We start from the raw sequence: 24,659 nt of genomic DNA, 5'->3' as shown, positions 1-24,659 counted from the left end.
TTGTGAGGAGTCATGGCCGGGGGTCTCATGTCATATTTTGTATAGTACAATAAATTTTAACAATAAGTAGGAAATATGTAGACTGTTTATTTCCAGCTAAGTATGGGACCATAGCATCACTTTGCCTAAGGGGCTCATGATGTTGAGACGGCCCTGAATAGAACTCGGCCTAGCGGAGAGCTCAATAAATTCTAGGCTAGTGGTCTGGAGGCCAATCTTATTTGCAAAATTTTCGTTCAGTATAAATTCACTGAAAAAATCAATTCAATACGTATAAAGGATCTTGCTTCTGGATGAGGATCGAAGACTGGGTAAGACAGGGGAGCCACGAGAAAAAATATGGTTCAAAGGGGGCCACGGACAAAAAAAGGTTAAGAAACACTGGCCTAGATCACAAAAAATTTAAAAAAAACATCAATTTGGCAAATATGTTAAACATAATTGGTGTGTTTATGTAAATATATAAAAATGAAGTTTTCAAAAAATTCTTTCATTATTATTGCATCAATGAATGTTACATAGTACTATATTTTTTCCTGAAAGATATGATAACTTATTGTCTAATTGGGAGCATATTGTAAAGGGGAATATTGAAGTCATTATATCTCTGCTAATAGGCAACATTTTTAAACAGATGATTTGCATTGACACAGTGTTTCATACAACTGATACATTGAACAAACTTTATACAACCTCACATTGATTATCTGTCACATATGGCTTGCTGATGGTCAATGATATTGAATGATGTAACTAGTGGAGAAAAAAAGGTTAAAACATTCCCCGCTCGTGGCAGAGTTTTTGGCGTTTGATCAACATGTTCTCACAGCATTCACTGAGTAATGTTAAGTAAGTGACAATTTTTCTCCCTTCTCCTGACCTATAAGTATCTGACCAGCACTCATTAAGAGTTGGAGAGCTTCCTGAGTAACGATCTGTTCGTTAGGCACTTGGTATGAGCCGTCCTGGTTCTGAACCAAAATCAAGTCGCTTGCAGGTAGCAGCTGTTCATTAACAAACTGTTCCTCATATGAGATATTGTTCTGGTTCTCTGCTTGAGACCATGACTCTACCACCCTTCCATCAGGAAGTACCAATTGACGTATCACAGCTGAACTGTCCATCATTGCAGATGTTTCAACATCTAGAGACACCTGGAACAATAAAAAATTAATGATAACTATTGAGTAACTATTTACGAGAAAAAATGCATTTTTGATAATGTAGATTTATTGGTCAACAAATGATTTAAAGAGATTTTTGAGATGATTAGGCATTTTGTATTTCAAGGAACTTCAATGGTAACATTGAAGTAATGTTGAGACCCCAGCTTGAAAGAACTGTCCTAATCACCCATTCATTTCAATACAATTTTATGGCCAAAATATCATGCAGAAACATATAAATATTGAAAATCAACTTCAGCTGGCCGTCACTGAGGCCAAGGTGGGTATCAAACCAGGGAGTTTAGCCTCTCACGATGCAAATCTACTGCAACATCACACAACTGCACAATGGCAGCAACAAAACAACTCAGATTTATATAAAAAAGATGCACTTTCCATTTATAAATACAAGATATACTGAAAAACTAGCCTATTTATGTAACTGATTGCTGTCACCATTCATCGTATGGTACCATTCAGCACATATATGAGCTCCAAAGGAGAAATATTCTATCTGTCACTACATCTTAGTTGGTAGAGCACTGGACCGACAATCAAGGGACGAAAGATTTGAGTTCCAGTAGCAGCAAAGATGAAATGTTTGCAAAAATCAGTATCGCCACATAAATAGCCAGTTTTTTGGTATATCTTGAACTCAGATTTAATTATCAAGCTCACTAACTAATTGGCTGTTTTTTGGTGATTTCTAACAAAAGTTTGTCCAAGTTGGCATGATGAAGGCATCAAAACGACCCAACTTCATTGAGTACTTTATATATATATCAATCATTGGCGTATGCAGGGGGGGGGGGAGTTTGGGGTTCTAACCCCATCTCAAGCCGAGATTATAGTGTTATTTTGCAGGGGAAAACTTAACCCCCCCCCCAAGAAGAAAAAAAATTGAACCCCCTCCTTGAGAAAATTTCTACGTATACCTATGATATCAATACATAAATGCAGTGCATATGCACATATAAATGAAAAAAAAAAACATTTAGATTAAAACTGCATCAAATCTGTGCAATCTTTCAAGTGAAAGCATATTTGAAAAAAAAAAAAAAGACACCACATTTGGCAACTTATTGCAGTTGAAAATTCAGTGGTGACGCCAATTAAGGAATTCCAGCCAAGTTATTAAAAAACAAATAATTCTACTTTATCTTCAAGAAATTTATAATACTGCACATAAAAATACAGCAGACTCTCTATAATCCAGCCCATCCAGCATTTGCAGGCATGCTTTCTGTGAGTGTAGCCACTAAAAAATGTCACTGCATGTCTGTATGTAGCAGTTTATACCATTAAGATGAACTTTTACCTTCCAGTAACATGTGCCAGATTAGAGAGGGTCATGCCGAGTGGTGTGGTGTAAGATGCTGTAAGATGCTCGTCTACCACTGTGAAGGTTACTGTCATGGTTCCAGGTTGGAACCCAAGAGAGGATATAGATACGATATTTTCCCTAACAAACATGAGGCGACCATCGATAGACACATAGGCGGAGATAAGTCTAGGGGGGCACGGCCATTATTACTGGGGGGGGGGGGGGCCAAGATGATGATCATGACAATTCATATATACATTAGATCAGTCGACTCCACCTTTGATGTTGGGGGGGGGGCAATGCCCCCACGACGCCCCCCCCCGTATCTCCGCCCATGGATAGACAGCGCCTTTTATTTCTAACCCATCTCATTAATATGGCAGTAAATTGCAATATAGCGATATGGCCACAGTTGGTGTTTGGTGAAGTAGATTAGAGAGGGAAGCATATTTACGGGGTGGGGGGGGGGCTTAGTGGGCTATAGCCTAGGGTGGCAATTTGGGGAATGAGTGGTCAATTAATAATTGACCTAGACAGCAAGGGACCAGGTTAGTGAGCGACCAAAAGAGAGACAGAGCCCGTGCAAATGAGTGACCAAAAGTTTTCAAGTATGTGAGTGATCAAGAGTGACTTAAAGAGCAAGAGGCCAGGTCAGTGAGTAACCAAGAAAGTTTGAAATGTGAATGATCAAAAGAATGACCTTGATATCGAGGGACCAAAAGAAAGACCAAGGAGATGGGCAAGCATGTCAGCAACCAAAAAAGTTACTTACAAACAGAAGCGTGTTAACAGGGAAGGGGGCTAGCAGGCTATAGCATAGGGCAGCAAATTCGAGAAATGAGTGGTCCAAAAAATCAGACTAGAAACGGAGAAGGGAGGCAAAATTTGAGTGGGCCCAACCGACAAAACCATAAATCAACCTCTTATTAGTAAGAGTCTACTTTATACAGTTTATCTGAACACAGGGTACTCAGGTGGAATTTTGAGGCCACATTGAATCATTGAGAGCAAAATTTCTTGCAACTATGGTCTACTGTGTTTCAGATTCAACAAAATGTTATGTTACATGAGCCTTGGAATTCACAGTTCGTAACAAAAATTATAAAATAACAACTACATACATACCATATCCACCGAACTATAGCTTCCTGCAGGATTCTTCGACACAACTAAAGTTTCAGCACCACTTGCAATGACTTCGGTGCTGCAAGGAGTTGCGCTTTCAAGGGCATGGTGATGCACATCTGAACTGTTCAAGCCATCTCCGGTCATTTGACTTGACAAATAAGGTTTCTGGCTGCAGTTTGTCAGCTGTCCTATAGTTTGTAAGCGCCCGCCTTCCATCACGGATGAGTTGAAAATAGACACTGCAGGCTGAGTTATGTTATAATCAACAGAAGAATAAACACCAGCCTGATCTCTCTGAGAAGATGCATCCTGCAATTGATTAGAAGAAGATTCTCTCACGCTGTTCAGCACTAGCAAAGCTTGTTCAGAATCAGTCATCATGGCATCTTGTCTATTTGAACTGCTATCTGTTATTTTTATGTCACCGGCGGAAGCAAAGTCTTGCAGTGGCGGCACAGACTCTGTGGGCTGAAATGTTTGCAAAGCAGAATTGAAAATTGGAACCTCCTGTAGCTGAACGTTCTCCAGTGTTTGCATGTTACCTGCTGATATGAATGCGTGATTCTGGAGAACTTCTGACGAATCAATGGCACTCAGACACCCAGAGGACAGAGAGCTTGGAGTGACAGTTGTCGAATGACCCCCCATGAGCATATTCTTTTGTCCGCTGACACTTTGCACAGCTGGCACATTGATGCCATTGCAATCGAATGCTACCTGTGTGCTGAAATCTGGCAAATTGTTGACGGGATTCTCTTGCATTGCACTTAAAAGCTGAGAAGAAACTTGTTCCGGTAGGACAGTTCCATCATCATAATCGACTGAGGACAGGCGAAGAGAGGCCATGTTACCAGATTCTTGGTCTTCACTCAGGATTTTGCCTGGTAGATTTGAGCCTGTCATGTTAGAGGTTGGAATCACATCAATTTTTCGGTGCTTGATTTGAAAGTTGACCATATCTTCTGGTAACATCAGCACAGATTTTTCTGAGTTCACATTCCGTATAGTTCTCTTGGAGCCATGCATATTGTTTGTGTGGCATACTTTTGCATCTCTGATGAAATACGTGCCTACATTCATAGACAACGCTTTGGCCACCGAGTTACTCGTCACCTAAAAATACATATGATTGTATAATTTTTAAATCACTTCATTTCCATCAGAAACACATACAGTCGAATCCTGTTATAACGAACTCCAAGAGACTGAAGAAATCACTTCGTTATAACGAAATTTCCAATTTTTAACATGCGCAAAAAAAAACCCCAAAAAACAATCTCAGCAAAATTTTATTGTAGGGGAAAAAAATAGTTACGTTCCCAATAATAAAAAGATAGAATGAAGTTGAATTTTAAAAATAACACAAAGCAACTCAAATCAATTGAGCATTGGAGTTTTTTGCATAAGTTTTACTTAAAGGGGCCGTTGAAGTATTACGTAAGAAAATTTTTAGCCATTTTTGACTCCCTCCCCCCCTGTCAACAAAAGTAAGCAAAACTCTAACTCCCTTCCCCCCCCCCCCTTGTCAGCAAAATTTTGTCATCAGCTCTGTCCCTCTTGATCCTAACGCATATTAGTGGGATCAGAGACATACACAGGTGATTGTGCCCCTCGCCCACGATCAAAAATTTACTTTTTTAATGTAATAAAAATTTTTTTTTTTAATTGAAGTTTTGAAAGAAAAACCTTTCTATGATATTATAATCAATCTATGTTAATTCCAATGTTATTTGAAGGCTATGAACTCAAAATTTATTTTTAATAAATTCATTGCGACCTACCCTCTAAGCCATACAATGATAAATCGCATAAAGGCCCTTGGCCTGCGGATCAAATATGGATCCGCGGGGTTACCTGATGCGGCCTGCCCTCCTCAAATCTAATTTTGTAAAAAAATGAAGTAAGCAGCACATCTACAGATCGCTTAAGTGTCCCGTTATACAATTCCAGAACCTTTAAGCGGCCCATGGCACATTTCAGATCACTTAAAGGATCAGGGACAGAGTTCCAGAACACTTAAGCGATCCGTGACACGTTTAGAGATCTCTTGAGTGACATGTGGCGTACTTTTAAAACACACTTAAACAGCCCCCAGTGCGATTCTACATCACTCGAGTTACTCACAGCACATGCTCAGATTATTTAAGTGATCCGCTGCATATAATTATGGATCACTTGAGTGATGCGTGGCACAGTTCCAGAGCACTTAAGCAGCCCGGACACATTTCCAGATCACTTGGATCCGCGAAACATTTAGAGATCTTTAAAATGGCTCTGTAGGGCACTTATCAATAGGGGGGAGGGTTGTTACTTCAAGTGCCCACAAACTATCAAAAGGTTTTTCTCGTTTTTGGCGCACCGAGTATGATGCTATTAAAAATATTTCGTATTTTCATAAAGGGTGGTTGATGACGCGTAAGCATTACCAAAACTCCCTCTCCCCCTTGTCATCAAAAGTCAGCAAATTGGAAACCCCCTCCCTCCATCGATGATAACGTAATACTTGAATGGCCCCTAATTAGCATTTTAGAGGCAAATAATCCATAATTATTATTATTTTACACAAGTAATTGTGGAAGCCAAGGAAACAACAAATTCCTATAAAGTATACACATTCTCAAACTAATGGTCTGGAAGGTTCTCTTGATCTGATAAATATCATTTTGGAGTTCCAAATAGCTAAGGCTTCAGATTCTGTAGGTAGCAAAGCATACTCTAGTGCAGCGGTTCTCAAGCTTTTTTTTTACTCACGGAGCCCTTTCTGTTACATAATTTCTATGGTGAAGCCCTGTAGGTCTATTTTTAATTGATCCCTTTCGCTATTTCACCAGCTTTTCATTCATTCACGTTTTTCATATCAACCGAATTTGCTTCCTCGCAAATCTGTTCCGATACCATACCATACCGTTCGTTCTTTGAAACGATTCAATCAGCCGACACTTGCTTGAAAGTTTTCGCATCCAACAGCACGTGTGAATTCCAAAACCTTTTCTAATATGAGTGGACCGGTAGCTGGCGCATTTCGGGAACGAATGTCTTGAAACCAGGCAGCTGTATCCACATCTTGTAAATTCAAAAGTTAGAGCTTTTTCCTAGGAGATCCTATAACTACTGTTTGAATTTGCAATTTCTATTTTGTCCGATTTTTTCAGAAACATTGAAAGAGTAGATGGAGATTGATTCTGTTGTTTTTTGGACACTTGTTTTCAAGTTAGTTATAACGGATTTTTCATTTCATTATACCGGAACCGCGCAATACATTGTTACTATGTAAATTGATTTGAAGGATTGGAAAAGATTTTGTTACAACGATATTTTCGCTATAACAGTATTCGTTATAACGGGATCTGACTGTATATAAATCAATCATGATTCAAACTACTTTAAGCTTTTTGTAAATATCAAGGTTTAATATTTTTCATAATATTATTAGCTCCCCATAATCGTACAGTAAAACCCCTCTTTTACAGACACTGGTGGGATAAAAAGATTTGTCTGTAAAAAAGGGTAGCTGTTAATCAGGGGTTTGAAATGTATATTTTTATCATACAAGGGAAATTATTATTTCACCATTAAGAGGGGGTTTTACTGTTCATATAATATATAAAAGCTATCATACTATCATGATAGGGGGTGTGGTCAGAAACTCTAGCATTGATATTGAAGAACCAGATAGCTCTTGCTTTGCCACACTTAAATGTGATATCAAAGAAAATTCTAGCAATAGGTAACTGCTCCCAACTTAAATATGATCACATGATGGTCAAATGAAAAGATCATAACTTTTCAACATCGACAAGTGTATGGTTGTTAACAACTCATGTGTTACCAGACCCTTAAAACACTCCCGTCATCTGTAGATGATGAGCATAGTAGCCTCCTAAATAATCTTCTGATGATTTCAATTGCTTCTTTTAAGATGAAATTCTTAAAATGCTGTATAGATGGCATATGTACAGTGTTATCCAAAAAAAGCCTGTTTGAAGAGTAATTTCACTCTTCTCCAAAATTTTCAGGGGTAGTTCTGCAGAAAAAAAAGGCATTTTTTTTTTTATAAACACAGAAAAATAAATCTATAAAAAAAATTACCCAAAATTTGGCGTATTTACACTCCTCAATGAAACTTAGGAGAGCAAAATTGAATTTTGATGCACGAATCCTGCATCTAGATGCATATTGGCAAACACTGTGTATGCATATATATGTTCAGGTTTCTTTTTTTTTTTTAATTAATATTTCTCTGTTCACTGGCAGGTTTGCTTCTACTGTATGGGCTGGTAGATTGTCTGCCTCCACTAATCAGACAAACAATCATTAATGTGTCAGTGACACTGGAACCCAGATTTATGATTCCATCACTGTTTTTTTTTATTATTATATTGGATTTACAATGCCTGAGTTTAACAGCCACCTATTTTTCACAAAAGAAAACTGAAAAAAGGAGCTTTATTTGTGCCACAGTCAAAGTCAATGCAGACTGCAACTGCTGATGGTGGGCGCGGTAGTCCGGTCAATAAGATGCTCGCCTAAAGTACCAAAGGATGTTTAGAGGTGTCGCGAGCCCAATACCCGGTTCGTCCTTGTCAGAAAACTTTCCTTACACAGGGGTACAACAAAAAACTGCGACTTGACCGCAGCAAAAATTTGCTACCACAGGGAGTCCCCCATCGTGAGGTTAGCGCATCAACCTCTCGATGAGTATAAAAAAACAAGCCTGCCGTTCGGAATCGGCGATAAATTGTAGGTCCCGGTCTAATTAGCCCTCGTGTGCAGAGAATGACTGTGGTGCGACAAAAATGATCAAACTGCTGATGGTGGGAAAAATTGTGAAGCTGATCATACTTAGATAATAACAACCATAGTATTTCCTTATTATAGCGGCCCCTGCAATCACGATTATGCCAAGGTAGCAGTTACAATTTCACCAACCTTCTGATACGCAAATGCATAATAGAAATACAAAAATAAAGCAAGATGCTACAAAATATCTTGGCAATACATCTCCATCTCTTAGCGATTCTTCTTTGGGGAGCCACTATAATAAGGAAGTACCCCATAGTTTTATAGGAAGTGTATTTGCGCTTCCTAAAAGCTTTTTTTAGTTTCCACATTAATTAATTTATCATAATTCATTTATTTTGAGTTGCTGTATTTAGGTATTATAGAAATCCATGTTTGTATTATAGGCATTTTCTTAATCATATTTCTTCTTTTGTTTTTTCACAGACACCATGTTGGGCAAATCTCAAGTTGTGGCCTTAGAGTTTGTGTTCATCATATCAAGACAAAATAGGAAAACAAAAACGTAATAGCAGAAAGGATTTTTCATACATGCACAAGTTTTTTCCCAGTCTCGTTCACAGAGACTGTAGACGACAACATGCTTCTGACTGTGTCTTGTGTCTCTGTTAAAACCATCTCAAAATGCCTGAGTAATTCTGTGATGATAAGCTGCTGACTGGAACTATCTCTAGATTTGAGCAACATGAAATTCCACGGAGAGATCAGATGCAGGAGTCTCGGTAAAGCCAACTCGAGGAGTTCTCCATCAGAGAAATTCTTTAAAAGCTGAAGAATAAAAACATGGAGAGTATAAAGATTTATGGTAATTGTTTGAATCGGTATAACTGAAAAAGTCTATTTTAAGAAAAATTAAATAATTCATAACAAAAGCAAGTTTATATTTTAAACTCATCAAATACATAGTCCTATTTTGAGGATGATGAAATGTATATGGCCAGCTCTCTTTTTAAGGAATGTCATTCAGATGAAATCACCCATTCCCAACTTTGAGGTTCAAATGTGAGCTGATCTCCCTATTAAAACATCTCGCCACAGAGAGCAACAGGCCTCTACAATGATGTCATTATTCAATTATTATACTTCATTCACAGTTTAAAAAATTGATGACAGATGACAGCACTACACATAACAAGCGTTACACAGAAACAAACTTCTCTCACGTCAGGTTTAGGGTTACCAACCATCCTCCTTTTTGATGTCATTTCAAGCGTCCTCCTACATTTTGGAAAATTCACCTTTTGTCCTCAGGTTTCCTGAATTAATTAGCATTTTTTCTGGCGGAAATTTTTTTTTCTCAATTCTGAAACATAGATATATTTCTTCATTGATACGAGTGTTTTTGTGGCTTTTTTTCCCCCACACGCATTCACCAATAGCCATCGAAATTCCTAGAATTTTTTCTGTTTCTGCTTTTCTTACCAGTAGTGTTTTAGAGTTGGGGAAAATTATTGTTGTGGTCAGTTTTATTGGTCGGAACAGTTGCGCCATCTATTGGAAAAATTGGGCTAAATGACGTCATTTAGTGTTCATGTGCAAAACGTCCTCTTTTCTCAGTCTTTGGACCTGGAAACCCTAGTCAGGTTCACTACACATACATCCACATTCCAACATGTACCAATTCGTTAGAAGTTCTGCAGAGGAATATGGATGAGGTGCATGCATGGTTTAGTAGATGAAATCATTCAGTGTTACTACACAAGAGATTATCTTGTAGTATATTACGAGTTACTGTCCCATAGTTCTCAATTCCACACCAAGTCAACAGGCAATAACAATAATAGAAATGAAGGCAAGTTTCAAGTCAAAACATTTATTTAGCAGAGTTACGTTGACATAATTACATTTTAGTATTTAAATATCACTGATTAAGTTAATTCCGATTTTGTATTCTAGATTACGTAATAACAAAAATCTTGTTAATAAACAAGTGTGATCTCACCCAATACGGCCACAGACAATTCATTCTTTCAGTAAGACATCCTAATATTCATTACTGCTACAACCTCAACCAAATATTCAGTCACTCACATGAGACGGTTCACAATCACCAAGGAAAGTTCATCTAAGGAACACAATCGATAATGGTTAACACCACCAGTTATTGTAGAATTAGATGAACGCACCGGATCATATCCAACGACTGCACATGAAAACTACTGTCATCACCAATGAAGTCATGCTCAAAGAAGCAACACATCCTAGGACTTATATGTTGATACAACTCACACAATCATTTCGTAGATCATGTAGGTCTCTAAGATACTTCAAGATACTTGACAAATTTTGGTTTTTCTGACGATGTTTTTCCTAGTTCATTATCCACCATAACTCAAAAACGGTTCATGATAGGACAGGGTTGGGAGGGTGTTTCATGTTACATTTGGGCTCATTTATCACCCATTTTTATTTAGCAGAGCATGTCATACTCACCCTGTATATGTGTGGTCCTAATGTATCCATGGTATCTGAGATGTGCATGTCAATGTACATTTACTTCAGAGCTTGAAAAATTAGAGTCGCCAGGTTATGATAGCAACTAAAAATTTGGTATAGGCAACACCTATTGCAATCAGTAAATTGGAGTGGAATGACAAGACAAAACTTCGGAATTTATGTCAGCGAGTCTGAGGGAAAAATAAGCAACAGAAAAAAATGGTTGGCTCCTAAGAAATTTAGCCAGCAGCACTTCTTTTTTTTTTTCTTGATTTATCAAGCTCAGATAAACAAAAAATATTGCCATAAAAGTAATTTTGGTCTGGGGGGGCAGAGAAATAGTCAAATTTTAATAACCAGTGTCACAAAATGATGTTGCTTACCTCTCTGAGCTTATTTTTCCTTCTAGACGAAACAAAATCAAGAACAGATGTCGCCGTATGTAATGACTGTTGCCGTGCAGGGGATGGGGATGGAGACATTGTCTGATTGATCACCGGAAGGCTGGAAATTGTTCCCGATCCACCAGCTAGCCTGGAAGAGCTCAATACTGAAACAGCCGAGCTGTTTGAGTTTTCATCTGAAAGCCATAAACACAAGACATAGACAATTTGATTCTTCTTCTTGTAATCTTGTCAATTGTGAAAATCTATATATATAAAATTGGTTTTCTGCCTGTGTGTGTGCATGTTCTCTATACAAATCTACCATTTTAGATTGATTGTCACCAAATTTTGCATATATACCAAATGGGACCCGACTTGTATGATAGGCTACTTTAAAAGTTCGTCACAGCAGGGCGAATAACTGTAGGGAAAACAATGTTTTTTGGGTATCAACAATCACTTTCAAAACATTTACTTTGGGTACAGTGGTTCCCTAGCAATGCGTTTCAGACATGTATATGCCTTTACAATGGTTTGTCACTTCTTTAATGCTGCCGGTATATGTATGATAGTTTATATGCCTTTATGATGGGGTTTGTCCCTTTTCCAATCCTCCCAATAATGAGGTTTTTTGAATAGATGTCAGAATCATCATCAGCATCAAATTGAAGGTCAGGCAAAGGATGATCCTCATAAACACCATTGTTAACATTGTCGATTTTACTGTAGAAATGTGGAAATTTCATGGGGTTTTCCGCCACATCAATAATTTAAAAAATTGTATTGAATTCTTGACTTTTGAAATATTGAGTTTGCTTAGAGATACGAAGCCCAGAAAATTAAATATGAAGTAATTAGCCAGTCCTACTTTTTATTTTTAGTTGGATATCCATGCAATAACATTAATTTCAACTTGGTTTTGCATGGTTTGTATGTCCCTCAAAGAAAGAGGAAGATATCACGTGATCCAAAAAGTTTCATTGAAGAAAACCTGGGCAGTGATGGGTATTATAGCTAGAGTAAATATAAATGTCATCGCGCTTGAATAACTCACATAAATCAGTTACATTTAAAAAAATCTTTCAGAAATTTATCAGATAGAAAGAAAAAGAAAGGAGTAATAAGAGTAGGTGAATACATGTAGACCTACATACAAAGGCATGGGTGAAAATTCCCAAACTTGAAAAACTGTATATTTTTCACACAGAACCATCCTTAGGGATGTGCGACAAATGTGGTAGCACCAGACTTTTTGGTGGCCCGGATTTTACTGTAACAATTTTTTTTCCCATTAATTCTGAAAATCTGAATTTTCATCTCAAAGGAAATAATTCTGCAATTATTTCTTTCACAAATTCTGAATTTCATCAATTCTGGAAATTTGAATTTTCATCTAAGAAGAAATAATTCTGGAACTCTACATTTTCATCTAGAAAAAAAAATGATTCCAGGAATTATTTCTTTCATTAATTCTGAATTTCCACCGTAGCTAGAGAGAGAGAGAGAATTGTTGATTTTTAAATAAATTCTAAATTTTCATCAATTTTAGAATTATTTCTTCCATTTATTCTGAATTTCACCAATTCTGAAATTATTTCTTTCTTTTATTCTGAATTTTAGATTCCCCTCTCTCACAGAAGAGGCTAAGAGGCCCTGCCATTATTTTCGCACCTGGCCCCCCTGTCTGGTAAGGACAGCCCTGTTTTCACATGATGAAGCATTTTGCATGGAAGAAACATATCAAATAAATAAATGAAAAACTGAGATTTATTATTATTTTTTGGGGGGATTGCACAGGGTGACAATATGACCCATTTTCCTGCAACATTCCCGTATTTTTCTCCACCCCGATTTTCCAATAAAATTATCAATTTTTTCCCGTAGTTTCAATGAAGCCTACTTGGATTTTTTAAACAGCACTGAAATCAAGGATTAAAATTATTTTGCCAACTTATAAAAGAAAATTATTTTAGTATAAATATGAATACTGTATCTTGCAAGGCCCCACAGATCCCAGGTACTAGGTCCCCATGGCGACTAAAGAAAATTTGGATTGGTGCCTAAAATTTTCCATACGTGGTTATTAGAGTCAAGACAACACACTTTCTGGAATTTATATCAGATATCTACAAACATGGAAGGAGAGCATGGGCGAAGATACGGGGGGGCGTGGGGGGGCACCCCAGCATCAAAGGTGAAGTCGACTGATCAAATGTATATATGTATAGATGAATCAACATCATCATCTTGCTCCCCCCCCCAGCAATAATGACTGTGCCCCCCCCAGACTTCCAAGTCTATCTCCACCTATGAAGGAGAGTTGTTGTGTCCTGGAAAAATCTGAAAGAAATACAGTAAACCCTGTCTTTAACAGAACCTATATTAAGCAGAAACCTGTTTCCAACTAAAAAAAATCTTGGTTTTGTGATTTCAATGCCAAAATAAGCATAAAAAAACCTGGATTGAATGGAACCTGTCTAACACAGAAACAGAAAGAAAAAGTGTACCCTCAGAAAGGAAATGTTTAACCTCGCGGAAACAGAAACAGAAACACTCCGCTTACCGGGTCACTTTTTGGAAGTCCCCATTATCCTCAGGCAGGAATTGGCACAGCTATGGCTTACTCCGTTTAACGAGTCACTCCGCCTACTAAGTCATATTTTTGCTCTCTCAAGAGTGACTCATTAACGAGGTTTGACTGTATTTCGAGGGGGGGGGGAGGGAGTCCCCATTCAAAAAAAATTCAAATTGCAAAATTGCGGAAAAATACCTGCATGACAGTATGTATAAAGAAAACAAAAAAACTAATAAAAATTCAGCATTAACGAAAAAAATAATGTCAAATTTAATGAAGGTCCAGAAGTAACAGAAGAGATAATGGTTAATGTTACTTTATCAGGGGTAGGTTGGCATCATTTTTACAACTTTTTTAAAATGACTATCAAACCTTCAATATTTATCACAAGTTGGCTAAAAATTATCAACATATCAAAACAAAACACAATTTAGCAATTAAAAACATACGTAATACAAAAGACCTAGGGTCAATTTATTTTTTAAATATATGATTATTTTTGAAATATATGACATCCATATTTTTATGGGAATCTTTTTCTCAGCCACCTTGTTGGGCATTTTGCCTGTTGTGGCGTTGTATTTGTAATAAACAAATTTATGAATTAATTATACGTAAAGAAAAACTTTGGAAAAAAACTCAGAAGCATCCATTCGATGAAATTTATAGGCTTGCCTATAAAACTATAGTTCGAAATCTTAAACTGATGATTACTATTGCTAAAAGTAACTATTTTAAGACCAAATTTAGTAAATGTAACACTGCAAGAAAACGGTGGTCGTATATTAAGAAACTTACTGGTAGGGTCACTCACACAGTTTTACCTCATGATACAGATGATCACAGTTTGACTAAAAATTTTAGCTCTCATTTCAAATTAATTTCTAACAGCTCAAATCGTCCTGGTAACTACAGGAAATTTTTAACTACTGACTATTTTTAACTTCTGACACACTAAATATTGTGAATTCTGTGTGTAGTAAGACTACATCATATGATGGCGTGAATACAAGGATTCTCAAAGCTTTTATCATTAAGAATATTGATTACATTTCTGACTTTATAAATGAATCTATTGCTCAACAATATTTTCCTCATCCTTTGAAATGTGGTACAATTATTCCCGTTTTTAAAGCAGGAGATAGATATATCTTAAATAATTACTGCCCTATTTCTATTTTTTAATCTTTTCTAAATTAATCGAAATGGCGGTGAAAAATAAACTACTAGCTTTTTTAAACAGTAAATTTTTTGCCCCTAATCAATATGGTTTCTTGAGAAATCGAGGTACCAAAAATGCTTTAACAGAATTCTGCAGGGTTGTCTACAAAAGTATTGATCAAAATAAACAAACTGTTTCTCTCTTCCTTGACATCTCAAAAGCATTTGAAAACGTCAATCACGAGATCTTACTTTATAAATTATCTAACGCTGGTGTTGGAGGTGAAATGTTACAGTGGTTCAAGTTTTATCTAAACGATAGAAAACAGAGTTAAGATAAATAATTGTTTTAGTGAATACACAAATATAACAAAAGTAGTTCCTCAGGGCTCTATTTTAGGTCTGATTCTTTTCATCATTTTCATTAATGATTTTTGTAAGCTTCGGTAAAATAATAACATACGTGGATGATTCAGTAATTCTCTATTCCTGTGCTGATGTACATTTGCTTAAAAGACAGGTTGAACATGATCTTCTATGATCTTCTAATTATCAATGATTGGTTCAGTAATAACGATATGAAACTGAATCTCCGAAAAACTAAATTTATTTATTACAGCTTGATTGGGGATAGCAATTCAGACGTAATATTCAAATCACATCTTACAGACTGCTCAAGAAATGATTGCAACTGTCCTAATGTAAATAGGGTTTTTTCTTGGAAATATCTTGGAATCCAGTTAGACCAGTTAAACTTGAAATTGAAATCTCACATTCATTGCTATACTAACCAAAAAAACTTAGATATTTTCCCTACAGGTTCTATCATCTTCATAAAATTGTCCATCCTTCCTTTTTACGAACATTATACTATGCATGGATACAATCTTCATTACAATATGGAATAACAACTTGGGGATGTGATTATAAAACCAACCTACTTCCTATCATAACCTTTCAAAATAGATTTTTTAGACTTTTAAATTATTCGGTTTTGACTTCTGGTGCTACCGTCAAAAACATCTTGGGTTTAGGACACTTGGTTGTCTACAAATCGATATTGACACTTCGTAAAAAATAAGAATTTATGCTCTCCTAAAAAATTCATTTCTCTGAGGAGACCTGGTGAAATATTTGAAACCTCTTTACATAGAAAAGAGAGAGAGATATTTAAAAACACTTCGTCTATTTAGCTCCCAAAATTTACAATGCCTTGCCATTCGAATTAACAAATATAGCTTCGCATTCTAAATTTAAAAAGAAATTATTTAATTATGTTGCTGCTATCACTAACATTGAAGACTATTTTTAAATGTATATCACGTGACTATGCGAATACGGTACATGAATTAAAATTGCAGCTTTATGTTTATGACTATTATTAACATGTACATTACATATGACTGTGAAAATTGTTTTGACTATGATCATTAATTTCGCTGATTGGTTGTCAGTACGGGCATAATTACCCCTTGACAACTCGATTCACTTGCATATGTTTAGATATACCACATTTTACATCATATTGTATTGTGTTGTTGAATGAATTTGATTGAATAAAGTTTAGTTCCTATAATATCGAATCGCCAAAATATATATTTCCAAAAAAGCACCTGAGTTACCAAAGGGCCAAATAAAACCACCAAATTTGGCATGCAACTGATACTTGACTTTAACTGTAATGATTTTAGGATCAATGACTGAAATAATTCATAAATCAATGAATAAGAATAAATGAAAGTCTTCAATAACTTGAGAGCCTCTGGTCATGGGTCGGAAACATGGTCCTTAGGCTAAGATGTTTGGCATATCCAGGATATCTTTATAAACAAAGTTTACATTCCTAGACATAATATGAGCAGTTTAACACCTCATGATTGGTCACAATGAACCAGTACATCAAAATTTATATTTGGCGAAGTTAAATGGTGTGTTTTTTTAGTTTGACAATTGATGTATTAAATTAGATTAGAAACCCGATATCAGCTGTGGTGCGGTCAGTATATATCTCTCTGAGATGGGAAGCGGGGTGAGTCAGGTCTTCAAAGGTAAAAGGTGCAGTCAGTAGAGCTCCAACTACGAAGGTTGCGAGTTCGAATCCCACTGTAAGCATGTATGTTATTTTTCCCCTCCCTACCATCTTCATTTTTTGACGATCATTGATTTATTTTCCTTCATCATTTTTTTTCTTAACAGAAAAAGTATTTCCGAAACTGACAGAAGGTGAACAATACTTTTTGAGAGTTTATCAGGCAATGTTTAAGAATATTTTTGATGTAAAAAGAATTATTTTCTTTGAGAAACAAATTTCCCGCTAATTTCTTTTCTCTCAAACTTTTTCTCTTTTTTTTCCAGCTGATACGCACGTGGCCAGCGCTGACATACACATACACACACTGTTGTATAACTTTAAATTCTAATAGAAGCCATAATTTACTGCAAATAATTTGGGGCTACATAAAGCTCTGAGATATAAATTTCGCCACTTTGAAAAAAACTTGTTCATTATATAATCTGATAATTTGCCAGCAATAAAATTTTGGGGAATGGAAGAAGTTTTTGGTGATATGTCTTTATAGAGAAAATTTTTAATTTTTCCACTGGAATTTGATTTTTTTTTTTGTTTAGAAATCATTGATAATTATTTTTTATAAACATTTTTTTTAATGCAATATTTTTTTCAACCGTACAGAATTTAATCTGCATCAAGAAATTCAGCAATTTTTCTAATGTATAAAAATTGATTAAAGTGAAGAATTTATTACCATATTATTAAAAGAAAATTGTTTCATTTATATGCAATATTTTTTAGTTCCACAGCATCAAAGTTAGCTCCACCCCTTGTGATGTTTTGCCATCTTCTTTCCCAATCACTGCGTGCTAATTCCTCTAGTAGAACTAAGAATGTAAGCTTTGTAATTACACGTCCAGGATGGACTTGAACACAAGGGGACCCTGAGCAAAGCATGAACTGTGTACCCCTGCGGCTTGGGTCAAAGATTTTTGATTAGTCAGAGAATACTTTCTTTGAATTTTGGAGCTCAAAAAATCATGGGCCCAGGGCCAATGAGTTTTTGGCCCTAGACATGTCAGGATTTTTCACAGATCTCTCCAGAGCATGTTTATAGAGTAAACACAAACAAAACAAATTATGTGATCTGACCCAAGTTCCCCCCAGGCTTCAGCCTTGGCCCACGGTTCAGACCTGGTTACCCCACCCATTAAAACGTCACCATATGTACCTTGAGTACTAGCATCTTCACCTTCTTGACCACACCCATGACTAGGGTTCAGTCGATAGTGCCTGGAAAGTCCACCTTTACCGATGTAAGCTTTCGAACATGACACACACCTGTAATTCCTCTGTTTGGATGAAGATGTACCTGGCGAGAGCAATGAACAGCAAATTAGCGAAGAATAACTATGATTTATTTTTCGCACATACAGTATTTATGATGTACAATACAATTACAACACACATACACACACAGTTGAGATAAAATAATAAAATAATCAGTGTAATAAGCAAGTGTATGTGCTCTGTGCCATAAAAATGTAACACCCCTGTTGGTATCAAAGAAACTTCAAAATGACATGGATTTGTGCTTTTCGGGAAGAGATCAACATGGGGCAGATTGTTATGATCAGTGGCATCCCCAAAGCAAAATGTTTTGCATTGTTCTGCAACTAGCCCTCGGCTGACTGGAAATGTTCTGAAGTAAAAATTCCTGTAACTCTGTTTTCTACACCTTTCCCAAAATTCTTTCACATTGTCCTGCAGTAGCACTGATTGTTCTGGGACGTAAGGAGCAGATTCCTGCATTATCTGTTCTGGCGAGTGGCGTCAGAGCTGGGGGGGGGGATGCTCAAGCACCCATGAAAACTTGTGGTACAGGTCCAATCACCCCTAAAATATTTCCTATATAAGACAAGCACCCACAGGTTCAAAACACATTCGGATGCTCCTGAGATCATTTTGTTACTCACATGCTTACACATGCTCTCTAGGACCTAGATAATGTGTGTGCATGGGGAAAGACCTATCAGTGAGCAACCAAAAGATTGACTTGGGTACACACATTCTCTAAGTCACTTTTTCAATCACTCATTGACCTGAGATTTCACTCTCTTTAGGTCACTGACTGATTTGACCCCTGACTCTCTAGGCTATTTTTCAATTGCTCACTGACCTAGCAACTTGATATTTAAATCTTTTGGTCACTCATGTGCTTCCACAATGTATTGGTCATTCACATGCTTACACACACTCTAGGTCAATCTTTTGGTAGCTAGTTCACTGATGTGGTTTCTTGCTCTCTAGGTCACACTCCATGCATACACATTCTCCAATGTCACTCTTTTGATCACTTACTGACCTGGCATTTTGCTCTCTTTCAGTCACTCACTGACTTGACCTCTCACTATCAAGGCCATTGGCATAAGAATTGGGGTTGTTTCATTTTCTTTGGTTGCATCCGTTTCACTCTAGGAGAATTTCGGTCATGCTTTCAGACCTTTCCTCACCAAAAAGTGATTATACATGGGCTAATTTTTTTAACAACGGCAACAGTACTGTAGTGACGCCATGAAACTGAGCCAAGAGGCCATGTCTTTTACCATGAGTAAGATAAATTGTTCGAACCAAAATGAGTATGAATTTATCTTACTCATTTTGGTTCGAACAACCCACGGTTCTCTTACAAGTTGAATGGTGTCACTATCCCGGATGCAACTAGGGTCACTGATTTGGGAATTCTAATTGACGAGCGGCGTAGGTTTTCTGTGTCAGCGGTGGTCAAAAAAGTGAATAGAATGCTTGGTCCCATTTTCAAAAAGGTCTCTTCGCGTTCTCGTAATGTCATTCTTCCGCTTTTTTGAGGCTTAGTTCGTCCTGGACTAGAATATGCTGTAAGGTGTTGGAGACCATACCTACAGAGGGACGTTGACTTGGTTGAAGGGGTGCAGAGAAGAGCTATGCATGTCCTTATTGGCACACGGGGCTTGAGTTATGAAGAGAGACTTCATTTTTTGAATATGTTTACATTAGGTGAACGCAGGTGTCGAGGAGATATGATCGAAGTGTTCAAAATTATCAATGGGATGGATAGGATGGACCATGAACTTTTAGTACGCCGCCAATCGACTGCTTTTACAAGGGGACACCAGTATCGCGATTGGTGAGGGACAATGCAAGGTTATGGTGTCGCAGGGAATTTTTCTCTAATAGGGTTGTTCATAAATGGAATAGCGTACCCCCGGAGGTAGTAAATTGTAACACAATTGACACGTTTAAAAAGAAATATGATAAGCATGTTGGGGTAAATCGAGAAGCTCTATCCAGACTTAGAATAAGACAACTATAAGTATTCTTTATAGGCATTGTATGATATTTTATCACGTGTATATATTGTTTACAATTTTTGTTAATTGTATTTTTAATTGGGTCGCTATATTTCTGAAATATATGACATCCATATTTTTATGGGCATCTTTTTCTCAGCCACCTCGTTGGGCATTTTGCCTGTTGTGGTGTTGTATTTGTATAAATGTCTATCCTCTCTCAGAACCATGGGTGGAGATACGGGGGGGGGGGGGGGCAGCATCAAAGGTGGAGTGGGGAGTGGACTGATCTAATGCATATATGTATATGCAAATTGACATCATCATCATTGTGCCCCCAGCAATAATGGCCGTGCCCCCCCCCCCCAGACTTCCAAGTCTATCTCTGCCTATGAAGAAAAAATGAACCTGGCCCTTACATGTACATTGATAACAGGAACAGGGCAATTACAGATGAGCCAGTTAGAATACTGTGTAAATGTTTTCAAAACAAGAGCAGAGGAGCTAGTTAAAAATTGAATGAACTAGAGGTCGCAATGCACGATGATATCACCGACTACTACAAAACCACACAGGCACCTTGTCCATATTCCTCTATAAAATCTCTAACTAATGAGTGCATATTCGAATGTGCATGTATGTGTTGTTAACCTAACCATGAAGTTTGTTTCTTATGAATGCTTGCTACATGTTCAAACAATGCCGCCATCTCTCTTCTGATTTCTGAAATAGAAAACTTATCACCAAGGACTACAAGAGGATTGCGGTGCATCTACATTTACCTTACCGAAAAGTAGCAAGGTAGGTAAGAGCTTTCAAAGAGGGACAAAAAAATGTTCCAGACAATAGATCGCTTTCTTTAAACCATCCAGAAATTAGGCAATGCCATTGTAATCCAAAGGCTTCTGCATCGCTGGGAACTCTTGTACACAACAATGGTGGTTGCATTGAAGACCTGTAAAACTTAGAACCTTGCATATATACTATACAGTAAAAGTCTGTTATAATGAGTATGGCTAATAATAACAATCTCAATATAATGAGTAATTTGCACATGATTGTCAAAGAGTTAATGGTACAAAAAAATCTGCATATAACAAGAAGCCTATTATAACGACAATTTTTCCCATAATTGTGAGCTGTCGTTATAATGGACTTCTACTGTATATCTAGAAAATAAATAGTTGCCACTATTAGAAAATCAACCTATGAACTATAGCTGCTACGAATTAAGGTATAACCCGACTAGTATCAAATCCGGTAATTGTTTTTTTCCAACTCAACTCATCATCAAGGTATATATCAGAAAATTCCTTTGGAAATTTTTCAATATGTGTAATGCCATACCTCAGCTGAGGCAACTGAATCCCGACTGTCCAGAGGCAACCCCTTCTTTCAAGGGTTAAGCTTTCTTTTTCAAACAACTCCAGTCTATTGCCATAGGAAATTTATGACTGAGAATGAGTTGCGCACCCAAATTGTTAAGTACACATCTAATTTTGTGCTTGAATTTTGTTAGTGCAGTTATCTATTTTGGACAAAGCTAACGAGATACATACAAAGATCCACTGTTCAAGATAGCTGGGAACAGCTGTCGTATGGTCCGCCACTTGGCGATTATTTGGCGCCACACGTCTGATGGCCCGGCAAAGAGTCGCCAAGGCCGTCAGACACTACGGCCGCTGAAAAAAAAACATCAGCGTGCAAAACATAACAGAAACCCCCAAGTATAAAAATAGAAAAAAAGATCAGTTAAAAAAAATTACACCTGGCCCATTTTTTTAATAATAAAAAGATCGGGGCATAAGAAATTCCGGGCATAAATATTCTATGCATTAAAACTAAAACCCGGCCCTTTATGTAATAAACGGATCCGGGCATGAAAAATTCTGTAGGTTCATTTCAAATAATAAACCGATAAAACAGAAGGCATGGCAATGGATGAATAACTAATAAATACAACGAAATAATAAAACGGTATGATACAACCTGAGCAGTAGATAATAATCCAAATGATGTAAGCTACAGAAGGGAGGAATAATAATCAAAGAAAGAGAGACGCGCTGGAAATGGAACAACGGCTGTTTAGAATTTTTGAAAAAATGCGGTGAACAAAAGAAAAATCCTGTTTGGTGAAGCCAGCACCATCTAGTATCACCCAACGAAACCGGAAAAGTGCTAAAAAATACAGCAACCCAGAGAAGCATCATGAAGGTCTTGGTGATTTATCGCGACAAAAAAGTTGCCAAAGTCGTAGCGGACCATACCGCATCTGTTCCGATAGCTGCAGAGGTAAGCACGACATATCTGTCCTGTGCACCTCTGCAGCTAACATAAAATCATTTCTATAACACCACTGTAATTATTTGCATATGAGGGAAAATTAGATGAGTTATCATTGGCTGATGTGTTATCTTTGCACCAGCCAGCTGTTGAAACTTTTGAAGCGAAAACTAGATCGGTACCTGCAGATTCTAGGCAATTCAAAATAGATATTTCATTTTGTTTTTTCTTCACCAAGAGGTATAGAGAGCACTAACCGCCTAATGAAGCGCAGTAGACTGGTTTTCGTTACAAAAACACACATAATTATATTCAAATATCAATACATTTACCATCAGTGGTATTTCTCTTGCCACCGCCATTTTCTTCATCACTAACGTGATAGTCCGAATAACCGCCATCCGAATCATCATATGGCTCTTCGTTGAAATCTAGGTGGTGTATCCTCTTATAGTCCTTAACCATGTAAGATGGTGGCTTGGAAATACGGCCGGATCTCGTTCTTGGACGGTGCTTCTTCTTTTCTTCTCTTTCTTTTTTTGACAACATGGCTTTTGTTTTTTCCTCATCGACCACCTTTTTTGATGGCAGTGGCAATGTTTTCTTCGGCCTGCCTTTCGCACGATTTGGGCCCACGGTCACACTGTCCCCACCGACAGAATTTTTCTTATCCGTCTCAGACGGATATACAACTCTATAAACTATCCTCGTGTTGGTCGCCTCATCGTACAGCACTGATTTCCCACCATTCTGAACGGCCTTTGACAGTTGCTGTTGCTGTAATACTTGGGCGATTTGCTGTAACTGTTCTTTAGACAGCACCTGTGTGGACCTGAAGGCATTTCCCTGCTGAATTATCTGGATTGGGTTTTGAACTGAACCAAGCGGAGCCTGCGACAACTTTGAAGGAGACTCTTCTTCAGACCTCTCTGGGCTTTTGAAATTAGACGCAGAACAAGAAGCTGCGGCTACAGATCTAAATTGTACGTCCCTCGACAGTTCGATGTTCTTCAAGATGTTCTCGCCGGCAGTTGCCAGTAATTTTTGATCACTCGGTATAAAAGACCTGTATTTGGTGCATTCTTTTTGAACGATGAGGTCTCTTTGGTGATGAATCTGTTTGTCATTCTCGATGGATATCGAGACATTATCGGTGAGATCAGAATCTTCTTCGTCATAGAGATCATGGTCCCCTTGCGGGAGGGTGAAAGACTTGTTGCTGTACACGTAGGAATGGTCAAGAGTTGGCTGAAACACGGGGAATTCGCTGCCAACGATTGGCGACGATCTGGAAGGAGCCAACGTGATCGGGATTACCTTGGCGGTGTCGCCGTTGTCGACGCCAACTGCTATCTCGGTCCCGTTGTGCAGCGCGACAACAACTTCTGGTTGATGATGATGGTGATGTCCACTTCCACTGCCCGCCATCTTTGGCAAGAACTTTTCGCCTCCCCTTCCTCGACGACCATCTTCGTCCTCTTCGTCAGAGTTCATGTTGCATCCTCGCGAGTTTCTGTTTCGCTTCTGTACACGCGGGCGTCACAGTTTTTATTTGCCTTTTCTTTTTTTTCTTCCTTCGCTGGTGAAGCTGGTGGTGGCACTTGTTTGTTTACAATTTTTTGCCAAATAATCAAATAAAAAATATCTACAGAACTTTAACAGAAATCATTGATTCCGAAACATTTCATCGATTATATATTCCTATTAACTCAACGGGAAAAAAAGCTAATGAGCTGATACATATGAGATACCAGAATAAATTTAATGCGATATTTAATAATCCGAAATCAAATTTTGTCAAAAATTTTCAATTTTGACAATATTGGAATGTCTAGCGGCGAAATTGTAAACTGCCAGCTGGTGATGGTCAATCTGTGAAAGTACTTGTGGGATGACCACACGGCTGTATCTTGAATACTGTGAACTGCGTGGCCACGGAAAGCGCCAACTGAAGAATGCTATTTTTCAGAGTGATAACTGAAGAGGAGGAGTAATTTTTTTACCACCAAAATATTATTCGCTTACACTTGGAAACTGTCAAGAACCAGCCCTGAATGATC

The 24,659-nt window shown here is 37.5% G+C and overlaps 1 protein-coding gene across 1 annotated transcript; it reads right to left on the bottom strand.

Annotated features, from left to right (window-relative positions):
- Nucleotides 1-471: 471 nt before the first annotated feature.
- Nucleotides 472-24,192, bottom strand: LOC149075136 (uncharacterized). The gene is made up of 6 exons (XM_089245716.1): nt 22,932-24,192; nt 18,219-18,359; nt 11,238-11,434; nt 8,950-9,186; nt 3,616-4,731; nt 472-1,154 (listed from the first exon to the last, which is right to left on the bottom strand). The coding sequence occupies exons 1-6, from the start codon at nt 24,091-24,093 to the stop codon at nt 846-848; spliced, it is 3,162 nt and encodes a 1,053-aa protein (XP_089101842.1). The 5' UTR covers nt 24,094-24,192; the 3' UTR covers nt 472-845.
- Between the last annotated feature and the right edge of the window lie 467 nt (nt 24,193-24,659).

Source organism: Pholcus phalangioides, unplaced genomic scaffold (assembly GCF_987345545.1).
Source record: "Pholcus phalangioides strain wild (caught in Gottingen) unplaced genomic scaffold, Ppha-v1.0 ptg000016l_1, whole genome shotgun sequence".
Lineage (NCBI taxonomy): Eukaryota > Metazoa > Arthropoda > Arachnida > Araneae > Pholcidae > Pholcus > Pholcus phalangioides.
Note: the sequence above shows the minus strand (reverse complement) of the source record. Positions and strands in the feature narration are given on the sequence as shown.